The sequence below is a fragment of the Eschrichtius robustus genome, chromosome 3 (assembly GCF_028021215.1).
Source record: "Eschrichtius robustus isolate mEscRob2 chromosome 3, mEscRob2.pri, whole genome shotgun sequence".
Taxonomy (NCBI): Eukaryota; Metazoa; Chordata; class Mammalia; order Artiodactyla; family Eschrichtiidae; genus Eschrichtius; species Eschrichtius robustus.
In genome coordinates this window covers 139,796,936-139,821,721 of record NC_090826.1, presented here as the reverse complement: position 1 = coordinate 139,821,721, position 24,786 = coordinate 139,796,936, and the positions used below count along the sequence as shown (strand labels likewise).

The 24,786-nt window shown below is 54.7% G+C and overlaps 1 protein-coding gene across 2 annotated transcripts in view; it reads right to left on the bottom strand.

Moving 5' to 3' along the window:
• Positions 1–1,282: 1,282 nt before the first annotated feature.
• KIAA1614 (KIAA1614 ortholog) overlaps positions 1,283–24,786 on the bottom strand; it is a 37,301-nt gene continuing 13,797 nt past the window's right edge. For both annotated transcript variants that reach the window (XM_068541356.1, XM_068541355.1), the window contains 7 exons: positions 24,249–24,392; positions 15,367–16,862; positions 13,050–13,206; positions 11,110–11,371; positions 8,007–8,134; positions 7,117–7,301; positions 1,283–2,486 (listed from right to left, as the gene is read on the bottom strand). In XM_068541356.1, coding sequence (XP_068397457.1) covers positions 2,293–2,486; positions 7,117–7,301; positions 8,007–8,134; positions 11,110–11,371; positions 13,050–13,206; positions 15,367–16,862; positions 24,249–24,392 — 2,566 coding nt within the window. In that variant the 3' untranslated portion in view covers positions 1,283–2,292. The remainder of the gene's footprint in view (positions 2,487–7,116; positions 7,302–8,006; positions 8,135–11,109; positions 11,372–13,049; positions 13,207–15,366; positions 16,863–24,248; positions 24,393–24,786) is intronic.

Sequence of the window (24,786 nt, the reverse complement as noted above, 5' to 3'; positions counted from 1 at the left end):
ACACAGCTCAGAGTGCCTCCCTCCCTCCCTCCCCCCCCCCCTCCCATCCAGCCTTTTCTGGCATGTGGGGAGCGAGCTGCAGTAGGAAGAGTGGTCGCTGAGTCAGAGTGCCGGGTCTGGATGGCCTCTCATTGCTGCTAAACTTGGCTCTCCATCTGTGTAAATGAAGATAATAAATGGGACATCCCAGGCAGGATTATTTTAAGGACAAAATAAGATGTGTCAAGAGCCTGACCCCCCCACCTGGGATGTAACAGATGCAGCTGCTCAGTACCTCTTAGAGACCTTTCCCTGCCCAGTCCCAGCCCTAGCACCCCGCCCCCGCTTCCATTTCTTCTCAGCTGAGGCACGGTGTCGGTATCGTTATCCTCACCAGAGAAAACAGAGGTGACTTTTGCCCCAGAAGCATTTTTCAACATGAAATTTCCCCAAAGTTTTATGACCACAAGGCCACAAGCTGGGGTAGGGGAGCCACTAGGGTTTCCCCACTCCTGTAGTTTCTGCTGTGGGGCTATTTCTATGCTTTGGGGGCCCCAGGCTGGTCTCTGAGGTGTCCCAGCACCCTCTTCACATCCTCAAGGCCCAAGCACTTGTTCCATTGGTCCCTCTGCTCACCTGCTAGAGCCTCCCCAACCCCCCTTCATCCCACCCCCAGGCCAGCCCAGCCTCCCCATCCTGCAGTGCTGGGGGGCTCTGGGAGCCATGCTTTCCCCCTACCCTCCAGGGACAGTAAAGAGGGCTTTTAACTGGCTCCTGCTGATAAGGCCCTAGGAGGGGAGAACACTCACTGCACACACACTCCACAGGATTGCCTGACCCCTTCCCCCATCCTCTTTCTCTCAGGCCACATGTCTCCCTCGGCGACCTTGCCTGCTGAGAGCTGCAGCAACACTCACTTTAACCTGATTCTGTTGTGTTTTTACCACAGCCTGCACCCAGCCAGTTGTAAAGCAGCCCTGGGCTGCCCACTCCAAGCCTCCCCCATCCCCATTGCTCCTATCCGAGGCCCCTTAGCTCCATTCTGTCTCCTGCTCCTAAATGCACGTTGCCCAAGGCTCCTCTACCAGCCAAAGGATGATCTCTGGAGGCTTCTGCCTCAACCCTGGCGTCACCCCAACCCCAGGGGCCTCCCCAGCCCTCCCCCTCTGGCATGCCAACACTGCCCACTGCTGTGCTTGTGTCCTCCCTCCCCCTCCCCTCCCCCTCCTGCAACCCAGGCCCCTGCCGGGCTAGTGAAGGTCAAGTGAGCATCCAGCCCAGAATTTAGCAACTCAGAGTAGGATAAGTTTCAGCGTTGTTCTTTAATAATTTAAGACTGACACACAGCCATCTACTCCCAGAGAGTCCCAACCCTTTGGGCAGTGGACGCGCCCAGGCAGGACAGCCCATCCCCCTGCTCGTGCCCTGCCATCTCCCTGCCAGCGGCCCACCTACAGCTGCCCTCAGGGAGTCTGGGCAGAGAGCTTGTGGCTGGGGACAGCTTGGCACCAGCTGCAGCCCGTGTCCAAGGTCACAGGAGAAGGAAGACAGAGGTCCTCATGGCCAGGCTGTGGTGGGGGGCAGGGCTGGTCTGGCCAGTCCCACTGGCCACAGCTGCACTTCCCTGAAATTGGTGTTGGTTTCATTTTGTTCCTTCAACCTTATATCACAAAGATTTCCCAGAACTTCCTAATATTCTGACTACCAGATAACATCTCCCAGATGTTCTCCCACCAGACCACATGTGCTAATTTTGGGTTTGGAATACATGGTGAATGGCTGTAAGGCTGTTACTCCAGGACACTTTGTCCATTTCTGGAAAAAAAGCAAAGGTGTTGAATGGGAACTGGGAGAAATAAGACTGAAAAAGGCGGGCTCAAGGCCAATATGGCCAAGTACTTTCTTTGGCTCTGGAGTGGGAGGGGCTGGGGGAGCCCTTGACAGTGTGGGATGGGACCTGGGGGTAAGGCGATGCTCAGGGACCAACCGAAGGACCCACTGAATCTCTCTCCTCCCCCTGCCAACAAAGGTGCAGGAAGATGTTGACAACACCTCAGGCCTGGTCAGGGCGGAAGACCCATATCTTTTCCCCGGTTCTGCATAAATTAACATCCTTAAACAAAATACACAAACAGGCTCCTTCCCTCTGCTAAAGTGGTCAGTCACAGAAGCCCTGCCAAGGCCCAAGGGGTTACGTGCCACCATGTTCATTTTCAGTAGACAAAGCAGCTTTATGTAGTGCATTCCCAGCCACCCCCTGGGGTGGTTCAGAGTTTCCAAGGGGGTGACGGTGAGGGCAAAGGCACCTCTGGGTCACCGTGGGACAGGCCTCTGCCTCAGCACACGGATCGACAAGCTCTCCGCGTGGGCCAGGAGCTCCCTGATGTGAGCCAAGCCCAGCCCTGCAACCTTGGCCCCGTTCACCTCGAGGATCTCATCCCCCACTCCCAGCAGCCCCGAGTACAGCTTGGCCGTGCTCTCATCAGCCATCTCCTGCACGTAGAACCCTGCAAAGGAAAACAGGAGAACACAGGAAATCCAAATCAAAGATATGCAGCTCTGTGGAATGCTCAGGTGGATGCTGTTTGGGGTGGAGGGGAGGCAGGTGCTCATACAGGGCACTACACACACACACACACACACACACACACACACACACACACACACACTCTCCCTCATTATTCCACTTCACAACCGCAACTGGCTTTATAAATAGATACAGTGTGCCCACCTCCATGGTATGACTTCATTTCTCTGTCTCCTCTTTTAAAATCCTCCTAATACAAATAATGCTTTAAGCTGTTATTATTCATGTACACCCCAGTGTGAATGAGCTAATCTTATCTTTTTCTGGGATAAGCTTTGATTGTAAAATAGGGAGGAAAATGTTGAAAAATTGAGACAAAGACCTACTACATGCCTGGCACCCTGCTAGGTGGGATTCACAAATAAGACCCAGCTGCTGCCCTCAAGTAGCTGGGTGGTGGATGGTACCACTGGAGTAGCGAACGTGGCTGAGGTCAAATCCAAACCTGGTTTGCTTCACAGGATTGTCTGGGACTAGCCCTGGCCTCAGTCTTCCTCGGATACGGTTCCTTACTTAGGGTTCAGAGGCTTCTGGGCAAAAGCCCAAGAAACATAGAAATTCTGGCCCCGTGTTTAAAGTCATCCTGGCTCACTTTTCCCTTCTTCACACATACCCTCTCCCCTCAGTGACCCCAAAAGGCCCCACCTGGCTGGGACCATTCCCTGGGTCTCTAAGGTAGGGTGAGCCTGGGAAGAACCTGCTTCTCCTTTCCTGGGGTTCAATTCGAGGAACTCAGTGGAGCAGGCTCTGGAAGGCTCTGGAAGCCTCGGGCTGGCTGGGCTGGGCTCCCTCGCTACACAGTGCAGGACGGTCCAGCTGAGGGAGCCCCTCTTGCCTCAACTTCTGCTGAAAACCTTTCAAACTCTCCGTCAGCTGCTTCCACCTGACAGTAAGGGAGCACAGGCTCTTCCAGGGAAAGCTGGGTGCCCTCCATCCGGACTCACCGAGTGAGCGCGGGTGTGCAGAGCTCAGCCCCTTCCGCGGGAGGACTGCAGGGTGGGGACCCTATGCCGCGACAGCCCCTACAGGACTCACGGGGTCAGGTTAGCGTTGCCTTAAGCACCCTCGCTGCTCCCCAGCCTGGACTTGGCTGGCTGATTAGAAACATTAAGCAGCTGTCCACCCCTGACTCCCTGCTTCCTCTTCCTAAAATCAGCTTCCTTAGAAGGGACCCGAAAGAGCATCTCGTCTGGTCCCCCAGTCTCCGGCTGGAAGCCTTTTAAGATGTCTTGGACGAGTGGAAGGTCATCTTCTTGTCTGCCCAGCCCCGCAGGAGCTTCTGGCCCCAACAGAAGTCAAGCTTTTCAGAGCCCACCCTCTGAAATTCGGGTTTGAAAGTGCATTGAAACCTCCTCTAAGGCACCTGAAGGTTTGCAGCTCTGGCTGTAGCAAATCGGATCTGTTGACATACTCCTTCTCCCTGGTCTGACCTGTGGAACTGCCTCTCAGTGCTTCTTGGCAGAGCTGAGCCTTTCCCGCAAGGCCGGCTCCCTCCTGACAAGGTCTGTCTGCCATCTTGGCTGCACAGGGCTTTTCTCTCAGCCCTTGCCCTATCTTTTCCCTCTTCTTTCTGGGTTCTTTAACAGCTTGTCTGCCCTGTCTGCATGTTGGTGGCATGGGGAGAGGCAGGTAAGGAGGGCAGGGGTGGAGCCGGCAGAAACGGCTGCTGTACCGCAGAACATGCCAGTGGGGAGTGATGAGAAAACCCAAAAGAATGCAGCTGGAGGACCAGACACTGCTGTCATGCCTGGGGTAGGTTTCACAACTGAAAGTCACGACACAAATATGACAGAGACTGCTATCGTAGGCATTTACTGTCTGCTGGAAACGGCCTTTGTTAAGGATGTATGATCTCTGTGTTGTATTCAATTAGAAGCAGAAGGCGAAGCCTGCTGTTCTCACATGCCTGTACAGAATCAGATGTGATAGCCGGCAAGTAACACCAGCATCTTGATGTTTTAGTGAGGAATGCAAACCAGCCCCAGCTCACGGCCCCTCTGAGGCCCAGGAGAAGTGACCCTTGGCTGCTGGAGCACGGCCTGTGGCAAGGAGGCACCAGCACCAGCCATGTTCCATGTGTGAGGGGAGCTCTGCGTGACATCCAGCAGCCAACTGCAGCAGTAGGAGCAGGGCACCAGCTGGGCAGGACAGGGAAGAGCTTGCACCAACCAGGTGAGGGGCATCCTGGGGAGCGGGCCAGGGCAGAGCCCAAGAAGCTCTTGGTCATTAGAGACCCCTGCCCATCAGCAGTCCATGACAGGGGATGGGGGAGGGGGGTCCCACTGCCTGCAACGGGGACTAAAGGGACTTTTGGGGAGGATGGGGGGCATAGTAGAATGGCCAGTTGGGTATGATCTCACATTGACAGATGACGCAGATCATGTCTGCCCCCATCTGGAGTTCTACTCCCCCAATACACATTCTTTTTCTGAAGAGGGAAGGGAAGAAATGGGCCAGGCACTTTCCCATGTACCTCACTGAATGCTCCTTATGACTCTTCCAGGTAGGGTTTCATTAGCTTCATTTTACAAATTAGAGACCTGAGGCTCAGAGTGGGTAAGTAACCTGCTCAAGGTCACACAGCCAGCAGAGGCGCTGGAGTACAAACCACACTCTCTTGTCTAACTATGCCTGAATGCTGCCTCTCTGGGAGACCCTGTCTCCCTCACCGAAGGAGAGAGGAAGCTGGAGGAACGGGCAGAGTGGCTAACAGCCCGTGGAGCACTTTGCAATGGTCAACATATGCTCACAATGGCCATCTCCCTGTGTGGACAGACAGGCACCCTCCTGAGGGCCAGAGTGGGGAGAAACTCGTCCTCCCTTCCTCTCGCACTCATGTAAAATCCATCAGCAAATAGTCAAAACTACCTTCAAGTCAACCAGACCCCGGCCACTTCTCACCACCTCCACAGCCACCCCAGTCTAAGCCGCCACCACCATGTCTTTCCTGGACTGTTGAAATAGCCCTAAAAGTGGTCTTCCTGGTTCCACTGTCACCCCACTAGGGTCTATTCTCAACACAGCAGCCAGTGAGCCTGTTAAAGTGTTCAATCAGAGCACGTCAGTCCCTGCTCCAAGCCCCTGGTGGCTCCGGTCTCACTGGCAAGAAAGCCCCTTCTGCCCTCAGCTCAGTCTCTCTCCCCCATTTCTGGGCTCAGCTGTCTCCCCACCTTTTGCCCTCAGCTCAGTCTCTCCCCTTCACCCCTCTCTGTCCAGCTTGACCTCCTTGCAGTTCCTCCCACAGGCCACGCTCATTCCCAGCCCTCAGGGCCTCGCACTGGCTGTTCCCTCTGCCTGGAACACACTTCCCCAGACACCACATGGCCCACCCTCACTTCACTCCAGTGTCTGTCTGCTCAGGGGTCTCTTCTCAGAAAAGCTGCCCCACCGGTACTCCCATACTCACTGCCCTTGGGCCTTATCCTGCTTTATTTGTGTTTGTTTCTTAGTACTCTTCGCCATCTGACATACATATAACACGTTATATGTATATATAAAATATATAAATAAATATAAATAAATAAATAAACATATATATATATTTGTAGATACAGTCTAGCTTCCTCATGAGAATGCGTCCTCCTGAGGATGAGGATTTTCTCTGTTCCATTTACTGCTCTATCCCCAGTTATCTACAACACCCAGTAGGTGCTCAACGTATATTGTTGAAAAATGAATGATGGAACATACGCAAGAACTCGCTGTGGTCTGCAACTCTGGCAGCAGGCAGATTTCAGCCAGCTAAATAATCTTGACCTAGAAGATCAAAGCAGAGGACTAAACCCTCCGCGGCACAGCCCAGCCAGGGCAGCTTTGAGCGTGTCTTTCTGTGTCTGTCTCTCCCTTTCTTCCTCCTCTCTCTCCTCTCCTTCCCACTCCTGCACGTCTGTCTTCCTTCCTTACTCATCTCATCTGAGAAATGTATGTCAAGGTCCCTTGCCCTGTGATGGATTCTGACCCACAGACCTTGGGTAAAGGCCTGGGGAAGTCATTTTGCCCTGCAAGATTCATGGGGCAGGGCTGAGAGCTGGCCAGAGTGCAGAAGGATGTTCACAGCCCCTCCCTGATCCTGCCAGCACTGAATCAAGACCTAGCAGGCCGCCCAGCCAGGGGCCTGGAGCCAGGATACATGCGAACAGACCAGGCAGGAGCCAGCCCTGAGGGAGGGGCCTGGATGCACAGACAGGCAGGCACGGTCCACGTGCCCAGACATACTCCACAGCTAGAGGAAGGGAACCAGTTAAACACACCAGCCACGTCAAAGGGATCCAGAGAACCAGCCAGCACAAACAACCTCCCTCAGGCTCTCCAGTGAAAAGATGGCACCGAGATTCTGATTTCAAGATGGACAGAGGGACAGTGGAGCAAGCCTGCCATCTCTACCCCCTTGAGGGGAGAATTCCAGTCCTTTCTCTGAGAGGCTCTCTGAGTCCAGAGCTCATTGTTCAGCCAAAGACAGGAAGCGGAAACAACCACAGCCAGAAGGCACTGCAGTGGTTTGCCAAGGCCCCAGGGCTGTGGAACCAGAAAAGGGAGGCGGGGGGTCCTACCTGAGTCCCGGCGTCCATTCCCAGAGGCCACACAGAAGCCGAAAGTGCCCTCCGGGGAGCGCTGTAGCTGCAGCTGGCTCGTGCCATCCGGGAACACCTCCACCATGCGGCCCACGGCACGAGCCAGGCCCGGGGCACTCACGTCCTCCACGCTGAGGGAGCGCCGGGGCGGCGCCTTGGCTGGCCTGTGAGGGGCCGCAGGCGAGTGAGGGCAAAGAGGGCCAGCACTGGGGCCCAGCCCCGCCCTGGCTGAAAGACGGCGGAGGCCACGAGCCAGGGCTGCGCCTGGCGGGTTCCCACAGCCATCTGAGGCTCCGCAGAGCCCGCTGCAGACCCAGAAGCCCCTCCCCCAAGAGCAGTGGTTGTTAACCTTTTTAGGTGCAGAGATCTGAGAATCTGGCGAAAGCTTTAATTTTACATAAAACTTCCAGGAGTTAATGGACCCCCTGAAGTTCCTCCATGGAGCCCCGGGTAAGAGCAGCTAGCCTAGCAGGTCTCATCAGAGAGGGTGGATTTCTCTAGGCAGGGTCACAGGGCGAGGGCCTCTTTGGGGGCCCTGTCTCTGGATCTTCAGTCAGATCTTTAGCTGGGCTAAGGAAGCTCCCTGAACATTCTGATTTCAAAATGTCATTAGATAGTAGAGGGATGGAGGAATCAAACCTTCCAACTCTACAGAAACCCCAACCCCTGTCCAGTTTCACAGGACAAGGGCACCGAGGAGTGGCCTCCAAGACCCCTGAGGCAACTGAGGCACAGGTAGCCAGCCTCACTTTCTCTTTTAAAGGGACCCCCCCCCCTCGGGCCGTGCTGCTAAGGCAGGAAGGAGTTAAGCATCTAGCTCCACTGTCCATGCCCTGGGTTTACACTCCAAACCACTTGCCCACTCTTACCTGTCAGCTGCATTGTGATCCCCTGGCTCCCCTACCAGGTAGAGGTTGGAACGGTCCACCTTGCCACTCAGCAGAGAATGGAGGTTCTGAAAAGAGGCAGCTTTCCGACGTTGGCGAGAGGGTGACACCTAGTGGGAAAGGCCCAATATTGCAGGTGAGAAAAGCCACCTGGCAAGGGGTTGACAGAGAGGGGACCCCAACCATGAACCTGAGGGCCTGCTAAGAAAGTAATGGCACAAGTTTTTGTCATTACTTCAAAGTGCTTAACAGGAATAACCATAACTTACTTAAGGAGATGGGCCTATGTAGGCGTTTTGAAGCTTCCAAGTAAAAAAAATTGGGGGCTGAAATAACAACTGAATAGGGTAATGCTAATTATCTCACTTATTAAGAAAATCTAATTTCTTCCTTGATTATGAAAAAAGGGTGAAATCAAATTAATCACAGAATAATAAACACAATTGTAGAGTTAAAATCTTAAATAGTTTGTGATTCTTTAGTATCCCTTTTATGATCACTGACGTTAAAAATGTTATCAAGTATGCACCTTAAAACACTGCATTAAAAAGATGGACAAGACGGAAGTCCCTCAAGGAGTTCGCACCATGATGGGGGTGAGGTGAGCACGGACAGGTCAAAAGCCCTAAATGCATGTTGTAAGTGTGAGGCTAGAAGCACGGACAACGCTGTGCAGGGAAGCAGAGACAGACTCTGCTCAGGAGGCTCCAGGGCACTGGAGGAGCTGACGCCTGGGCGGGGCCTGAAGCATGAGCTCTCCAGGTGAAGACGGAGGTGGGGTGTTCCAGGCAGAAGAAATAGCAGATGCAGACAGAGGGAGATGGGAGAAAGCATGGATGTTCTGGAACATACTCATGGTCTAGGTGGCTGGGCTGCAGAGGTGATGGGAGAAAGGCTGGAGCCGAGGGGCCACACCCGGCAGGACCTTATATGACCTGCTGAGGAGCCACTGAGTGATGTTAATCAGAAGAGTTACAAGGTCAGATCTGTGTTCTAGAAACTGACCCAGTGAGGAGGCTATTCCAAGGGTGGGGGTGGGAGGCAGGGAGAGGCCGACTTCTAAACAAATACCGCACACATTATTTATCACATTGGAAATCCGTGCTCTCAGGAAGATGTATTATCAAGAAGCTTAAGAGGGGGCCCTGACCTTGCCTCAGGGTTCCGGAGGGCCTTCTGGGAGAAGTCAACTCAGAACAGGAAAGACAAGCCGGCGTTCCCCAGGGAAAGAGGGGGAGGGGAGAAGGGAGGAGCCTTCCAGATGCAGGTGCAAAGGGCAAAGAGCCATAGCCACTAGAGGACGTGGGAGCAGCCCACGTGGCGAAGGTGCCCACTGCCCACTCAGGAGGGCAAAAGGAAAACCAAGCCAGGGCAGCAGCCATCCACCCTCTCTCCACACACACTTGTCAACACAACAGTCTAACAGGAAGGTGTTCACCCTGAGATATGTCATGAATATACCAGGGTGAGATGGAGTCTTCTTTCATGTTCTCTTTTCAATTCTTGAACAATTCTTTCTGCTGCGCAGTCCTCCTGGCACTTGCTCCCACTCTTTCTTGGCCAGCTTACTTCCTAACTTTGCCCACTTGGCTTACATTGCCCATAACCCCTCTCCTACACTAACGGGCTTTCATTTCCCTTGGGTTTACAGAGGTTGAAGCTTTGATGGCCATACATCCTGGCACCATGGCTCAGACACACTGGGGACAAATCTAACTTCATGAGAAAAGCAGCAAATTTCTGGAGCACAATGCCACTCTAGGCTTTTGTCCCCAGCTTGACGTGGCTTTGCTTTTGTTTCTTTGTCTTCCGTTCATTCATCCAGCAAATATTTATTCTGTACGGGGTGCAAGACAACCAATGGAATTTTCATTCAGCCTGCGTTCTCTTCCCTACTTCAGCCTGAAGAATGAAAGGCTCCAATGCCCCAAACTGCAATCGCCTGCTTCGTTCTGCCCAGGGGAGGGAGCAGGGAAGAGAAGAACAGACATAATACCTGGAAACACCTGAAGTAGAACAGCACTTTCAGAGACATAGCTGAGAGTTAGGTGCTACTGTTGGTTTGCTGTTGGTTTATCCTCTAGCACGTGGGAGGGGGAACTTCAGCAGGTTGCCCTGCATTCACTCACTCACTCACTCATTCATTCACTGTGTATTGAGTATGTCTACCATACTAATCATCATACTAAATATTTGGAATATAAAGATCAAGTAGTGTCTCCACAGGGAATCGCATTCCACTGAGGGGACACAGACAAAAGTTAAAACACTATGTGACAAGTTCCGTGAAGGAGGGAAGCACAGGATGAGAAGGGAAGACAGAGCAGAGGTGCCCAGCTCAGCCCAAGGAGGGACTGGAAGCGGCTTCCTGGAGAAGGCAGTGCCTTCAGTGTTGATGGATGAGCAGACATTAGCAGGTAGAGAAGAGCATTTCTGGGGAAGGTTCAAAGTCAGACTGTGTGGCCTGATTACAGAACTGCAAAGTCAAGGATAAATGGGGTCAAGTGTTAGAAGAGTGATGAGATGAACGCAGTCAGATCACAGAAACCCTTTGGCAATGTCGAGTGACCTGAACTTTATCCTGGGGGTGATAAGGGACCAACGGCAGGTGTTCAACGAGGGGATGGCAAGGCCAGATTTGCGCACCAGAAGGACCACTCTGAAAACCACATGGAGAAAGACAGGGCAGGGATGCTCGTCAGGAGGCCGTTGAGGTGATCCAGGTGTGAAGTGATTTGTGCTAGGCTAACAGAGTGGCTGTGGCCACGGAAAAGGTTCCAGAACGATCAGGCAGTCGACACCAGGACTGGGCAGAGGTGGCAGAGTGAGGGCGGGGCTCTAGGATGAGCCCAGGCTGGGGCCGCGGGGTGGAAGGACAGAAGCTTGGGCGCTGCCCACCCCCACTGCGTCCAGGGAATCCACGTCTCGCGGATGGACTGTGGGGATGCCAGTAGCTTCCCTTTCTCCACCTGGGACTCCTTGGGCAGCACCCTCAGCACTTCTTTCCTCCTTCCACCTTTCATTCCCATGGTGGCTACACCCCCGCTGGCCTCACACACCCCTCGGCTGGGCCCTTGGGACTCACCGGCTGCAGGGATTGTAACGATGGGGCTCTCTTCATTTTGGGGGCGCTGGTGTGTGAAGCCGGGCTGGGCGCAGGGGGCTGCAGCTGCTCCACACTGTAGCTGCGGGACTTGCCCAGCTTGGGCCTTGTGCCCTGACTTGTCAGGGCCAAGAAGAACTTTTTCAGCCCCAGGGTGGAGGAGACGCTGCCGCTGCTTTTCTTGTTCTTGTCAGAAGGCGCAGCTGAGGGCAGGCTGGGTCCCACACTGACCCCTGGCAATGCTCTGAAACGCAAAGGTGGACATGAGGTGGGTGGGAGAGGGCTGGAGGAGGCAAGGGCCCATCCTGTGTGCCCCAGGTGGGCCCGCACCACTGCCGCACGCACGAAGTGACAGCCAGGCTGCAGAAAGAAAGGCCACGCGGACTTCTGCAGGATACTCTGCTTGGGTAGCCTTTAGGGAGAAGCTCAGACGAGACCCTTGGTGTCACACTCAACTATGGGTTCACTCAATCGTCCATCCGTCCAATATTTCCTCAGAACCTCTTCTAGGCCTCTTCTTGGCAGATAACTGGGGTATGTGATAAACATGACGGGCAAGACCCTTACTCTCGGGAGCTTACAAACAACAGACTAGTAAACAAAGGAGAAAACCCACCAGCAACCGATGAGCAGGGTGAAGCGGAGAGTGACACGGTGGCCGGGGAAGGCCTCTCTGAGAAGATGACATTTAAACCGAGGGCTGAATGGCAGGAAGGAGCCAGTCCTGTCGAGCCCGGAGGTGAGAATTCCAGGGCAAGGGAACAGCTGGAATCACAGCTCTGGGCAGGAAGAGGCTCAGTGTGTGGCGGGTTCAAGGACATAATGGGGCCAGGTCCACAGGACTTCAACATAATGAGCAAGGGGGGCAAGAGGGGCCAGATGGGGTCAGACAGGTGGGCCGAGGCCGGATTACACTGAGTGCTATAAGCCAAGGTAAGGGGTTTGAATTCTATTCCAAGTGAGAGGAAAAACCATTGGGGGGTTTCAGCAGGAGAAATGACACCATTTAATTAAGGTTTTAAAAAGATACCTCGGACTGTTGTATGGAGAAGGAACTGCAGGGGCGAGAGGGAAGGCAGAGAGCAGGGAGGGACTATTAGATTTGCACAGAAAGAAGGAATGCGCTGAGACCCGGAGAAATGCCGTCCAGGTGGCTGCAGGAGCCGAAGAGGACTTGCCATTGGATGAGGGTGGGAGAGAAGGGGGAGGGGGCAGCCAAGATGACGCCCTGAGTCGGGGCGTGAGCTCTGTGTGGATGGTGGTGTGCTGTGTGTTTGCCGGGAGGAGGACCCGGGGAAGCAGCTTTTGTCGAGAGTGATCGAGACTTCCACTAGGCCTTTCAGGCATCCTAGTGGAGATGCCGGGGGAGCTGGATACACGAATCTGGAGTTCTGGGGAGCACACGGAGCTGGAGATCTGGCTTCAGTGGCACGTGAAGCCTCGGGCTACATGTCACCAGGAATGGTGCGTAGTGGAGAAGAGAAGGCCCGGCCACGGGACCAGCTCACCAAGGCTCTGAGGCCCCAGAGCAAGGACTCAGACCCTCAGTGCTGGAGGAGAGCATGGAAACATGAGTGCCGGGCTGTTTACCAGCCCAGAGTCAGTAGCAAGTCCTCTCAGACGGAGAGCCCATCCTGGGAGCACCTCGAGGGCTGGGACTGTCCGCGCAGCTGTGCCTAGCACAGTGCCTGGAGCTTCAGGCCATTCAGTGAAAGCTCAGTGAGCGAATAACCACGTACACTAGACTGAACAGGGCTGGCAAAGGAGTGCTGGGGTGCCACGCTTGCACCTAGTCTAGGAGTCCCCCGAGGATGGGGAGTAGTCAGCTTATCACACTACCACTCCAGGGGGTCTCTTTCCCCCCCACCCCAGTGCCCTAATCCCCCACCTCCTGCGTCAGGGCTCTTGCTCCTGTCACTCACCGGGATGACACATGCCCTACAGAACTCGGCTCTGTCCTCTGCAGGCCGCCCTCTGGTTCCTGGCTGGACGCTGGCTCCTCTGAGGCCGGGGAGAAGGTGATGCCCGTGGAGCTGATGGTGCCAACAGCTGCTGAGGCGAGACAGCCCTGGAGTCCTCCTGCAATAGCCACAGCATCCCTCCGGTGTCACTGATCCATCCCCATGGGTCATGGGCGGTGGGCGGGGGACGTTCCCAACCCAACGACAGAGGCAGGAGAGCCAGAGGAAGGTGGAGAGAAGTGGGAGCCCCACGAGAGCAGTGGAGGCAGTGGTGAGACACACGCGAAGCAGGGAGGGGTCTTATTACCTGCTGAACCCCATCACCCCCAGCACAGCACCTCGTGCACAGTAGATGAGAACTAAACCTCTGTGAAATGAAGGGCTGCTTGTGATAAGCCATGTCCCTCCTATATCAAGAGACAGTTGGGGGCGGGGGTGGATTTTGTATTCCTGGGACAAAAACCACACTCTTGCTGGCTGTGACATCTAACAGCTAAACGATAGCCACCGTTTTTGGAGCACGTGTGAAGTTCTAGACAATGAGTTAAATGCCCTACAGAGATTATTTCATGGGTTCCTAGGAGATGGGTTCTATCATTCTTCTCAGGTTACAGAGGAGGAGCCCAGGACCTCCTGGCTAACGAGAAGAGGAGCCTCACCCGGCCCTCTGCTCCAGGTCTCCAGCAGGTGGAGGCCAGGCTGCCCAGAAAGGTCAGCAGCTCTCAGAATAAACGCCCCGGGGCTTCCCTGGTGGCGCAGTGGTTGAGAATCTGCCTGCCAATGCAGGGGACACGGGTTCGAGCCCTGGTCTGGGAAGATCCCACATGCCGCGGAGCAACTGGGCCCGTGAGCCACAACTACTGAGCCTGCGCGTCTGGAGCCTGTGCTCCGCAACAAGAGAGGCCGCGATAGTGAGAGGCCCGCGCACGGCGATGAAGAGTGGCCCCCGCTTGCCGCAACTAGAGAAAGCCCTCGCACAGAAACAAAGACCCAACACAGCCATAAATAAAATAAATTAATTAATTAAAAAAAAAAGAAATTATAAAAAAAAAAAAAAAAAGAATAAACGCCCCATAGGAAGTGGGTAGGGGCAGCCAGCAGCCAGCCTAGAGCCCGCCCGAGGGAAGAAAACCACACCTCAGCACAGGGCAGGCGGGAGCTCAGGGTGGGGCCTGCTTCCTCAAGGTTCGTGTGAGCAAGGAAGGGAGAGTGTTTGCTCCCCGCACGTAGTGGAGCGTGTGGCCGGCACACCCGGGGCGGGGCAGGGGGGCGCTCGGCATCCACATCCTCAATGAGGTCAGTAAGGCCTGTCACCTCTCTGCCCTCTTCTCCTCCACTCTGTTTCCAAGCCCTGGTTTCCTCCCGAGCCATCACAGCCCCAGGGCTGCCAGAGCCTGCGGGCACAGGAAGGGAAGGCTGTGCACGCTGGGCCTGTTATCTCTGCCTAAGAGTGAGCTGCGAGCTGCTCACCTCAGATCACAACATCGGGGATCAGAGCCCAGGGGCCGCCAATGCTCAGGATTTGCCCGTGATATGAGGACCCCTTCCAAGGGCAGAGTTGATACCTTCTATCCTTCAGCAGCCTTTCCTGCTGAAACCTAACAGCCTGCCCAGCAGGCTCGGGGGTCTAGAAGGGCTCGGGCACCAGAGAACGACCCCAGCACTGTTTGTAGGGGCTCTGCCCACTGGGCACCCGGACAGCACATCTGCTTCGCCACATGGAGGAGGTCTCAAGGGCCGGATTCCTGCTGAATTACTTCACTTATGCATCCCCCACAGGGCCTAGGAGGGCGCCTGGCCTGTAACAGGTGCTCAATCAATACTGAAGGAATGAGTGAATGAATGAAAGGACGACGTTCAAGCAGAAGGACCTTAGCCGTGTGATTATTTGGCGTTTGCTGCTCTTAGTAAATCCTGGAGCTGCTGCTTCTTCCTGCTCTGTTGGTAGCAAAATTCTCTTAAAGCCCAGGCCCCTGGCAGCCACAGAGCTTGGAGCTCCTGCACACACTCCAGGGTTCCCACTACCACCGCCCCCAGGGGGAGCTGGCTAATCCGCCTCCAGTATGATGTGGAATCCTGTACCAGCCCACGGACCCCGCCAGCTTCCCCAACATTCGCTGCGGCTCTGGGGGCTCCTCGGGGCTGCTATAGGAACGGTGCATGGGTATGTCATCTATTAAGATGAACAGTAAGTGACGACTCGGAGTGCCTGGTGGGCCACAGACCCAGCCTGTGGCCTCCGGTCTAGGACCGCCCTAGCCCCAGGGGAATCCCTTACCATCTCTGCGGTCCTCCGGCGGTGCTGCAGGCTTCTGGCTGTAGGCGCCCTTCTCCCCACTGCCCGCGAAGATGGCTCCTCCCCAGGGCTCCTGCAGCCCCTGGGGCGTGCCGTTGTTGCAGTGACCGGTGGACGGGGTGACACAGGGGCTGCGGGGCTGGGGCTGCGGCCGGGTGAGCTCACAGGCCCTGGGAACTACACTTCTGGAAGAAGGCACGGGGGCGTCCATAGGTTCTCCCTGGTCACCCGGCCTGCGAAGTCCAGCCAGGGCTGCCTTCCTGTGAGACACAGGGGAGGTGGTTTTCTTTGAAGAGGGAGGGGTCGGCACCCAGCTTTCGGGGGAGAGGGAAGCGGTTGGCTGCTGGGCCTGGTGGGGGGCAGAGGGCTCTGCGTGGCTCTGATTCGGGGAGTCAGTTCCCAGAGACTCTTGGCTCTCTACAACCTGGGCTTGTCTGCCTGGCGCCGAGGAGCCCACCTTCATGGAAGAAGCGATGGCATAGGCTGTCCGGGAATCCACAGGCTGAGCCCAGTGATTTTCCGGCCCTGGTCCAGGCTGGGACCCCAGGGAAGCCCTGTTAGAGTCCTGGACAAGAGGCTTAGAGAAAGCATCTTCTCTGGGGAGCAGAGTCCCCTCAGGTGTCTGTCCTGTGCCTTCTGTCACCTCATTCAACACCTCCACTAGCTCCAGCCCAGGCAGGTAGGGCGGGGCCTGAGGGCTCCGGAGCGGCCCCATTTCAGCCTTTTGGAACCACCTGTGGCCTCCCCGAGGCCTGGAGGCCCGCAGGCGGGGGCTGCTGCCGCGGACCCTACTGGGCTGGGAGGTCCCGGCCTCCTCACTGTCGGTCCTGCAGCTGTCGGAGGTGTCCGTGCTGTCCAGGGCCGAGTCTACCTCCTCTGGGCGCGCCTGGCCCCCCATGTGCGTCTCCCGGATCCACTCGGTGTGGAGTCCGGGCTCGGCAGGGAAGAGCCGGAGGGGGCCGCCCAGGCCCCGAGGGATGCGGGGCTGCGCCAACACCCCCTCCATCCCGCAGGCGGCTTCGCGCTCCCGGAGGACCCTCGGGTCGGGGGCGATGCAGTGGCCGCAGGCTCGGCACCTCCTCTCGCTGCCCTGAGCGGGCGGCGGCGCGGGGAGGCCCCGGGGCTCCAGCCCGCCCAGCAGCGGGTGGAGAGCCCCCGCGCCCGCGTCCTGGCGCCGGCAGCCGCCGTGGACGTAGTCGGCGAGGTCGGGCTTGGAGCGCAGGGGGCCCTGGTCCGCCGGCTGCAGCGCGGTGCTCAGCACCTGGCGCTGACGCTGCTGCAGCCGCTCGAGGTAGCGGGACTCGGCGTCGCGGGCTGATTCATCCTCAAAGCGGACGTGGGACGGGGAGGCGGCCCGCTTCGGCCACTGCCCGCTGCTGGACTCCCCGCTGGAGGAGTCACTCGTGTTCCCGTTCTGGAGGTTGTCTCTGCAGGCAAGGGTCATCCTCGGGTCCGAGGCTGGGCTTTTCCGCCCATCTCTGATGGGGAGGCAGGAGGAGACAGGTCACCGGCAGAAAGAGGGGAGGAAAGTACAGACTCCCCACTGGGCACCCACCAGCCCCCTCCACCCTGGGGTACAGTCTCCCACAGTGCTCGGTGGAACTACAACCCAAAGTTGCTCCCAGTCAGGTTCCTCCAGAGTCGGGCAGCAAAGCAGAGCAGCTTACAGGTGCATCCTGATTCTGAACCTAGCGCTAAACAAGATGAATACAACCTTCTATACTTTCGGCTTTCCCTCTGTTGCCTGGCTCAGCCTGAGTTAAGATGAAACACTATTAAACTCAGGATTGTACAGAAGGATGACACCGAAGTCCTCGCGCGCGCGCGTGTGTGTGTGTGTGTGTGTGTGTGTGTGTTTAGGAGAAGAAGCGAGCCTGGCCATCATGGGCATCTGGTGAATTGTGATGAATTGTGGCAATACTGATTTTTTATAAAGGTTTAATGGGAAGAGCATATTTTAAGTCTCCATGGAGACTGTGTAGGACCTGCAGTCAGTGTTTCTAAACATTTCTGCTCTCAAAAGTATCTACTCAGGGTTCCTAATCACCTTGCTTGGACAAAATTTAGACAGAGTGACACTGGTGTTTCTTCTTGGTCTCTCCACCTTGTCTGCTCCAACACACCCTCCTGTACCTGCCCCTCCCCAGGCCCTCACATACACGCTTGCCCCGAAAAGCTGTGATGACGATTACTGTGCTAGGAAGAGTCCTCACAGTCTGTCATCAACCTTTGCTCTGGGAGACAGTGTGGCTGGTGGTCAAGTCCTGCTCAGCTCAAGAAAATACCTGCACAAATCTCACACTGGGCCTGTTAGAGCCAGGTAACCTGAGTTTCAGACCCCTGTGCAAATGGACCCAGGCCTACAGGTCATTTCCTGTCAGAGGCCACCTAAGTAAAGACAATGCTCCTCCCTTCCTTTCCCAGCAGCACCTCCCCACCAATCTACTGCTGAGTGGCTGGGATTCACATCATTTCTGACATTTATCACTTCTTTGTCACTCACATTGGACCACTGCAGTGGCCTCTTATTCATTGGTCCTCCTGGAGCAAAGCTTCATCACACCATCTCTCAAGGGGGACACAGGATCAAGTTCACAGTCTTTGGGGTAAAAATACAGGCCCTCCACATTCCTCTCTGCCTTCCTCTCCAGCTCTGTCCCCCACCACCCACTTGTAAGGCCTCCACCCCATCTACCTCATGCAACCCTCCTGCCATTGTCTCCTGGAATCTTTCTTCTTAACCTGCCTGCATTTGATTTCTAGGTATTAAATCTTACCTGTGTACAGATACCATGTATGATGGTTCATTTTATGTGTCAGCTTGGCTGGGCCATGGTCAAACATTATTATACTCGATCAAACATTATTCTTGATGTTTTTGTGAAGATGTTTTTTTGGATAAGATTAACATTTAAACTGGTGGACTTCAAATAAAGCTGATCACCCTCCGTGGTTTGATGGGCCTCATCCAATCAGTTGAAGGTCTTAATAGAACAAAGACTGATCTCCCCTGAGCAAGAAGGAATTCTGCCAGCTGACTGCCTTTGGATTTGAGCTGCAACTCTTGCCTGGGTCTCAAGCCTGACAGCCTACCCTACAGACTTTGGACTTAACAAGCTTCCATGATACCATGAGCCAATTTTTTTAAAATAAATTTTTCTCTCCAAATATAAACACACATCGTGTTGATTCTTTCTCTGGAGAACCCTGACTAATACATCTTGATGATGTCTCCTCCTCTGAATACCCATGCCATTCATTTGTCATCAGAGACTCAGAAGATGTCAGGGCTGGAAGGGACTGCCATGACCACGTGACCCCCTCCTCGTTTCTACAAAGGAGAGGCCACACAAGACCAGTTCCTGGGCTGACCGGCACCTGAACAGCTGGGAAAGGCAAGTTGCAGGAATTTTTTCTCCCTCACGGAGCCACGAAAATAGAACTAGACATTGACCATGCTAATGGTCAAGTGCTGTCTGGAGACAGGGGCCTGGATTTTAGAGACCTGCTACTTCTTTCCAACTACCGAGAAGAGTACCCCTGTAGACGGCTATCTATGCCGGCATACTTTATGTGTTATGTTACTGCTTTCAGTCCTCAAAGCGCCTACAAAGGCTTCCCTAACTATACCCTATTCCTAGCACATTTTGTTCAAGCCTGTCTTGACACTCCAACTTCTTATAAATGAAATGTATGTGAGTGATTGGTTGATTTACTAATCCTGCCTCTAACTGGATGCTTCAGTGATCCTGGAGGAAGGATGCCAATGCTCTCAAAAAGGCTGCCTTAACGTGAGTTCCTTCCTCACCAAATTCACAGCTGCAACAGAAAGACAGATGTGGTATGCAATTAAAAGGAAAAGTGTTCAGACAATAGCAGGAAGAAAACATCCATGTTTAACAATTACTGTTAAAACATGCCAACCAGTGGGGAGAGCAGCCACTGAACTGGTTGACTTCTCTAACTATACATGGCATTGACTGGACTGGACAGTGTGTTCTTCCAGGCTGTGCTTGCTGTATGGATAAATGGTCTTGCCTGTCTGACTCAGGTGAACATGTGTTCGCCTGGGCTCTGAGGGTGTCACTGGCCATTCCTAATCATCCCCCTCCCTGGCTGCCTCGATAGCCAAGCCACTGACTAGTCTCATAGCCCTGATGGGTTGGAATGGTCTGGATCGCAGATGGCGTGGAGTATGATGTATAGAGGCTACCCTTGGGGGTCATGGGATAGACTGAGAGGTCAGAGTTAAATTGTCCAAGACTGATTCCCTGCAAGGCTCCGTGGCAACCAGCTAGGGCTGAGAGCTTAAGGCACTCACTCACCTGTGCCATGTCAGATCACTACAACCTCAAATCTTGGACCCCAGGCCTCTGGTCACACCAGGAGAGGGGCTGGTGCTCACCCAACTGTGAATGCTGTGCCGGCAGAATAAAGCTAGAGCCAAGGTCCTGCTGTGTCATACTGCATTGTACCCTAGGCCCCGATTCACACCAAGGAGCGGGGTGAGTACTTCTTAAGTCAGGCAGCTGAAAAGTGCCACAGTGCAAGCTCTGGGGGCCTTCTTGGAGCCTGACACTAGGTGTTCACTAGGTGTTTACCCTGCCCTGGGATGCAGTGGGCAGTGGGGGCTGCACACCTGCCACCACTCCTGACTCCAGCATTTCCCAATAGGTGCTCCTCCAGGAGAATTTTTTTTTAAAGAACTACTGCTAAGCAAGTGGGTCTGCCTGCTTTGAGATCTGAGCAGATGCTATGCTTGAAAGGGCGGCTCTGAGGAATACTGAGGCGTTGTCAGTCATCCTGTTTTCTGGAACCCATATGCACACAAGGCCATCTTATCATTAGGCACAACAGCTGCAGTACGTGAGGACCACGATTCTTTCAGGGCCCACGAAAATGTGTTTGTTAGGTTCTTTTAATGTCAAAAGAGGATAAATAAATGCACTTTTAAATCAAAGAAAACATTCTCAGATGTAATATTAATATATTCACCTTTAAGCCAGCATGGTCATAAAATATAATTTTTAACTTTGTTTATGGAGGAAGGAGCCCACGAAGGCGACAGTGCCTAGGGCTCCCAAAAGTCATACCGTGGGCTTGCATTTGGAGAGGGATTTGTGGCTGAGATGTAAAGCTCCTGAGTAGGCTCACGCCTGGTGAGGAGGGTACAGTGTCTCTCTGCTTGTCTCAGCACGGCTGGGGAAGTCCCTCTGACCCCCCTGCTTGTGACAATTCTCTTTAAGTGACTGTGAAGCACTGCAGCGCCCTTGCCACCTAGGACCCCGTCTGCACCTGCACCTCTTGAGCCTGTCAGGATCTCAGAAGGGGCTGTGAGATAATCACCCCGGTGGGCTCACTGTCCGTGTGGGGTTCCTGGGTCGGCTCTCCAGAGCATTTTTGCCCAGTAAAGGCAGGCTCTAGCCTTCACCTCACCCCCCAGAAACAAGAGGAGCCCCACTGAGCAGAGGCTCTGCCCCTGCGGCACAGGCAGGGCGCCCTGGTCAGCCAGGCCCGGCCGGTGGAGGAAAGGCCCACTGGGAGATTCAGTACACGGGCTTAGACACAACAACCCCCTCCAAGCCCCAGAGGGCGATGCCCTGCTCTGCTGACAGGATGTGGGCTCTACTTTCTGAGGAGGGAAAAATAAAGCTCAGCTTTGGAGGCAGTACGTTCCTAATCTAATAAGGAAGTCCAGGTCCTGTCAGCCACATCAGCAACCGTAACTTTTACATTCAAGATGGAGAAGCGAGCCATCCTGGAATTCATGCCAAAGGTACAAACAATATTTTTGTTCTAAAAGAAGAAATGGAGAGATGCGGGAGAGCTTGATCACATAAGGTACCTTCAACTCAGTTACTGAATCCCAGAGGCCTCCACCAGTAGTGCTGGGACCAGTGCATAAAGGTACGGTGAAGATTCTGGAGACAAGTACAGAGCGAATAAGGCACTAGAGCAGCAAGCAAACACCATACCTGCCAAGCTTCTCAAGATTAGGCACAGCAGATGCCTCAACCATCCCTCTCGGAGAGGATTCTGTCTGCTCAGACTCTGTGGAGTTGAACGGCCTCCTTGGGAAGGTCCCTTTCTACAACAGTGCTGTCCTAACCACACAAGCTCCATGCAGTCCTACATGGCCACCATCTGACACAGGACAACAGCACTTACGGTGTCACCTTCCCAGGCCCTGCCTCTTGCTCACGTGTTCTGCCCTCCTGGGATTAGGAACATCAACATAGGTGTTCCTGTCCCCCAAATGGTAAGAGGTTGTGCTTCCAAGAGCTGCTCAATTTCTACATTGATTTGCTTCCAGAAAATGCGGCTGCTGCTTACTACCTCTTCACCTCTTGGAAAAGCCAGTCTGTTCAGGATTGCCCCAGCTACCTCCAGCTAGACCCGAGACAAAGAAGACCTTCTGGAGACTGCTCTGCCTGCCCCACTCTTCCATCATTTTTCATCAGGCTGCCCTTTGGAAGAAGTGATGCCTCTGGGCTCGGGGGGTGCACGAGGGGCTCCTGCATCTAATGAGGCCCCAGGCCTGTGTGGCACCTCCAAGTTAGCTCAGCACGGCTCTCCAGGGCGATCTGACAAGAGTACCCTTCAGAAGCATTTGCAGCAAGCCATCTGGTGTTGATTTTTCAGCTATACCCTCTGAGGATTCACCAGTGCTGCCAAGTCAAAGTAATTCTTTTCTGGACACAGCAGCTGCTAAAGTGGGTCACCTTGCATTTCAGTAGCATTTCTACTGCTGGAGAAGAGCCTGGTGAAAGGGAACCTACTTTAAGCTTAGTGACTGGGGTTGTCGTGAGATGCTGACGTGATTTGGGGAAGAGGAAGTGTCCAAAGTACATGTACACCATCCAGTCTGTTTTGCAGATAGTCTTGCCTGTTTTGAGGCTCCCCAACTCCACCTAAGTACCTAAAGAAAGTGGAACAGGAGGTTTCCGTGGAAGTCTAAGGCTCTGGGCCTCATATACATGCAGAGTAGAACAGTTAGGATGCTTCAAAGGAGCCACTCCCATTCCTAACTAGTGTCCTCCAGCCCGAGGGGGACAAGGTACAAAATGTGGAGATAAAGAGTAGCCTGTTTGGTACCTCTTGCCAGGATTTAGGGTCTCCTGAGCCCCTCTCCCAGGGGTCACAGTGACACTGAACACAGAGGCAGGCTGCAGCCTTCTGCCCCTGCTGGAGTCATCTCAAAGGTGCCAGGAAGGTCCTCAGCCTGTAATGAGAGGGCTCAGCATCCCCTCAAAGAGCACGTGATCCAGTTCCACTGAGAATCCTCTCTCCCTCTAGTGCCCACTGTGCCATGGTCCTGCTGGGGCCTGGGCCACTTTGGCATGGGCTGGCAGCCTCATCGCAGGCCAGCTGCACCAGCAAATGCCACATGTAAGTGATTGCTTGGGGTGCACCGTACACGGAACAGGCACAATGACGGGGATGGGATGTCATGCAAGGAGTAGCCACATATGTGGAATGCTGGTCTGAACGTCCTTGAACTTGTACTTCTCCCATCTCTTCATCCCTGATGAGCTCAGCCTCCCTCATAGCTCCAGCGTCGTGAAATCAGGGTAATGCCCAAATCCGCAGTTCTGACTTCTCTCCTCCTCTACAGCTCCTGTATCCAACTGCCTGATAAGCATCTCCAGTGGGTGTTCTGTGGGCAACCCCTCCAAAGCCTGATCCTGCACCTAGGCTTCAGCTCTCGGCTAAGGCCCCACCAAACCTCCAGACACCAAGTCAGAACCCGGGGCTGCATCCTGGATGCCTCCCCTTCTCATGCTCCCCTCCTCCAGCTGATTAAATGATTAACAGTCAGAGGTAACACTCGTATCGTACTCACTATATGCTGGGTGCTGTTCTAAACACTTTACATATATTAACTCATATAACCCTCACAACAACCCTGTTAAGATAGGCACTTGTATGATTCCCATTTTGCAGATGAGGAAACTGAGGCACACAGACTTCCCTAAGAGCACACAGCTAGTAAGTGGCAGAGCCAGAATTCAGTGGTCTGGTCCCAGAGTCTTAACCGCTTCTCTGCTGCCTCATTAAGCCTGCTTGCTCTGTCTCCTGGCAATCCCTCGTCTCCACACCCTGCCCCCCTGCCCCCCTGCCCCCATCACTGCTCACCAGGACCACGGTGCAGCCACCTCACTGCCCCTCAGCCCCCCAGATCCAACCCGTCCCTGCAGTCAGAACAGCTTTCCTGAAATGCAAATGTGATGGTGCTACCCACCTGCCTCAAATCCTCTGGTGGCTCCTAGCTATTACGGGAGGCATCCAAATTGCTCAGCAGGCCTGGAGGCCTCCGTGATTGGCCTCCGCTGAGCTTTCCGGCCTTCACGCCATGCACCCCCCAGCATGTCCTCAGGCTCCAGCCTGGCCATACTCCTGAGCATGTGCTTCTGCTCAGTTCTTGCCCCGGGATGCTCACCCCCGCCTCCCTCATCTGCCCACTGAATATCTACGTCTCCTTCAAGCCCCAACTTACAAGCCACCTCCTCCAGAGCCTCCCCTGTCCTTTCCAGCGGAGTTACAGTAGGTTTCCTGCCCTGCACACGCATCTTTCCTCTCCTACACCACCGCCCACAGAACCGTATTGATCCGTTTGCCCGTCTTTTTCCCTGGAGACTGTGACCTCTGTCCTCCAGGGAGCTCGGATTATGTTCCATAACATAACACGAGCAGGCCCTCAATGAAGGTGTGCTGACTGACTAAAAGAATGAAAGCAATGCCTGACACAGGAAAAACTCACACACAGACAGGAGGGAGGAGTGAGCAGCGGCCTGCAGTGGCTGGATCCCATCTCTTCTTCTGCCACAGCCCTCCCAGGCCAGTCTGAGCCGGGCCCCACTCACCGGCTGCCCTGGGCAAGGGTGGGCACAATATCGTGGCTGGCACGGACGGGCCGGGTCCTGGCCTTCATGCGGGCTCGCTGAAGCAGATGCTTGGCTTCCTCATGCCTGGGGCTCAGCACGGGCTCCGGCTTGGGACTAAAGGTCCTGCAGGGTGGCACATGGGCCAGAGCGGGCGGGGGAGGGATTAGAAGAAAATAACACGGATTAGGAGGGCTTTAACAGTGTCGAGTGTGGCTATGCCAGAAACAGCCCTGCGTGTGCAGCCTTCCTTGTCCAGCTCCCACACGGAGGGCACCTAGCCTGGGGCCTGGGGCCTGGCCCTGAGCGACTCTGGATGGGACCAGGGAGCTGGCCCACCTTGGACATCTGCTGAGAGACCGGAGGCAGAGAGCCCAGGAGGATCTAGAAAAGGGTACAGGAGTCTCCAGATTATTCTATTGTTCCTTCCCTGGGCAGACAGCGGGAGTTATCTGGGAGGAGGGGGAGAAAAGGGCCTGGGGTTGTCGGGCTGGGCTTGTGCCCAGCCAGCCAGATGGTC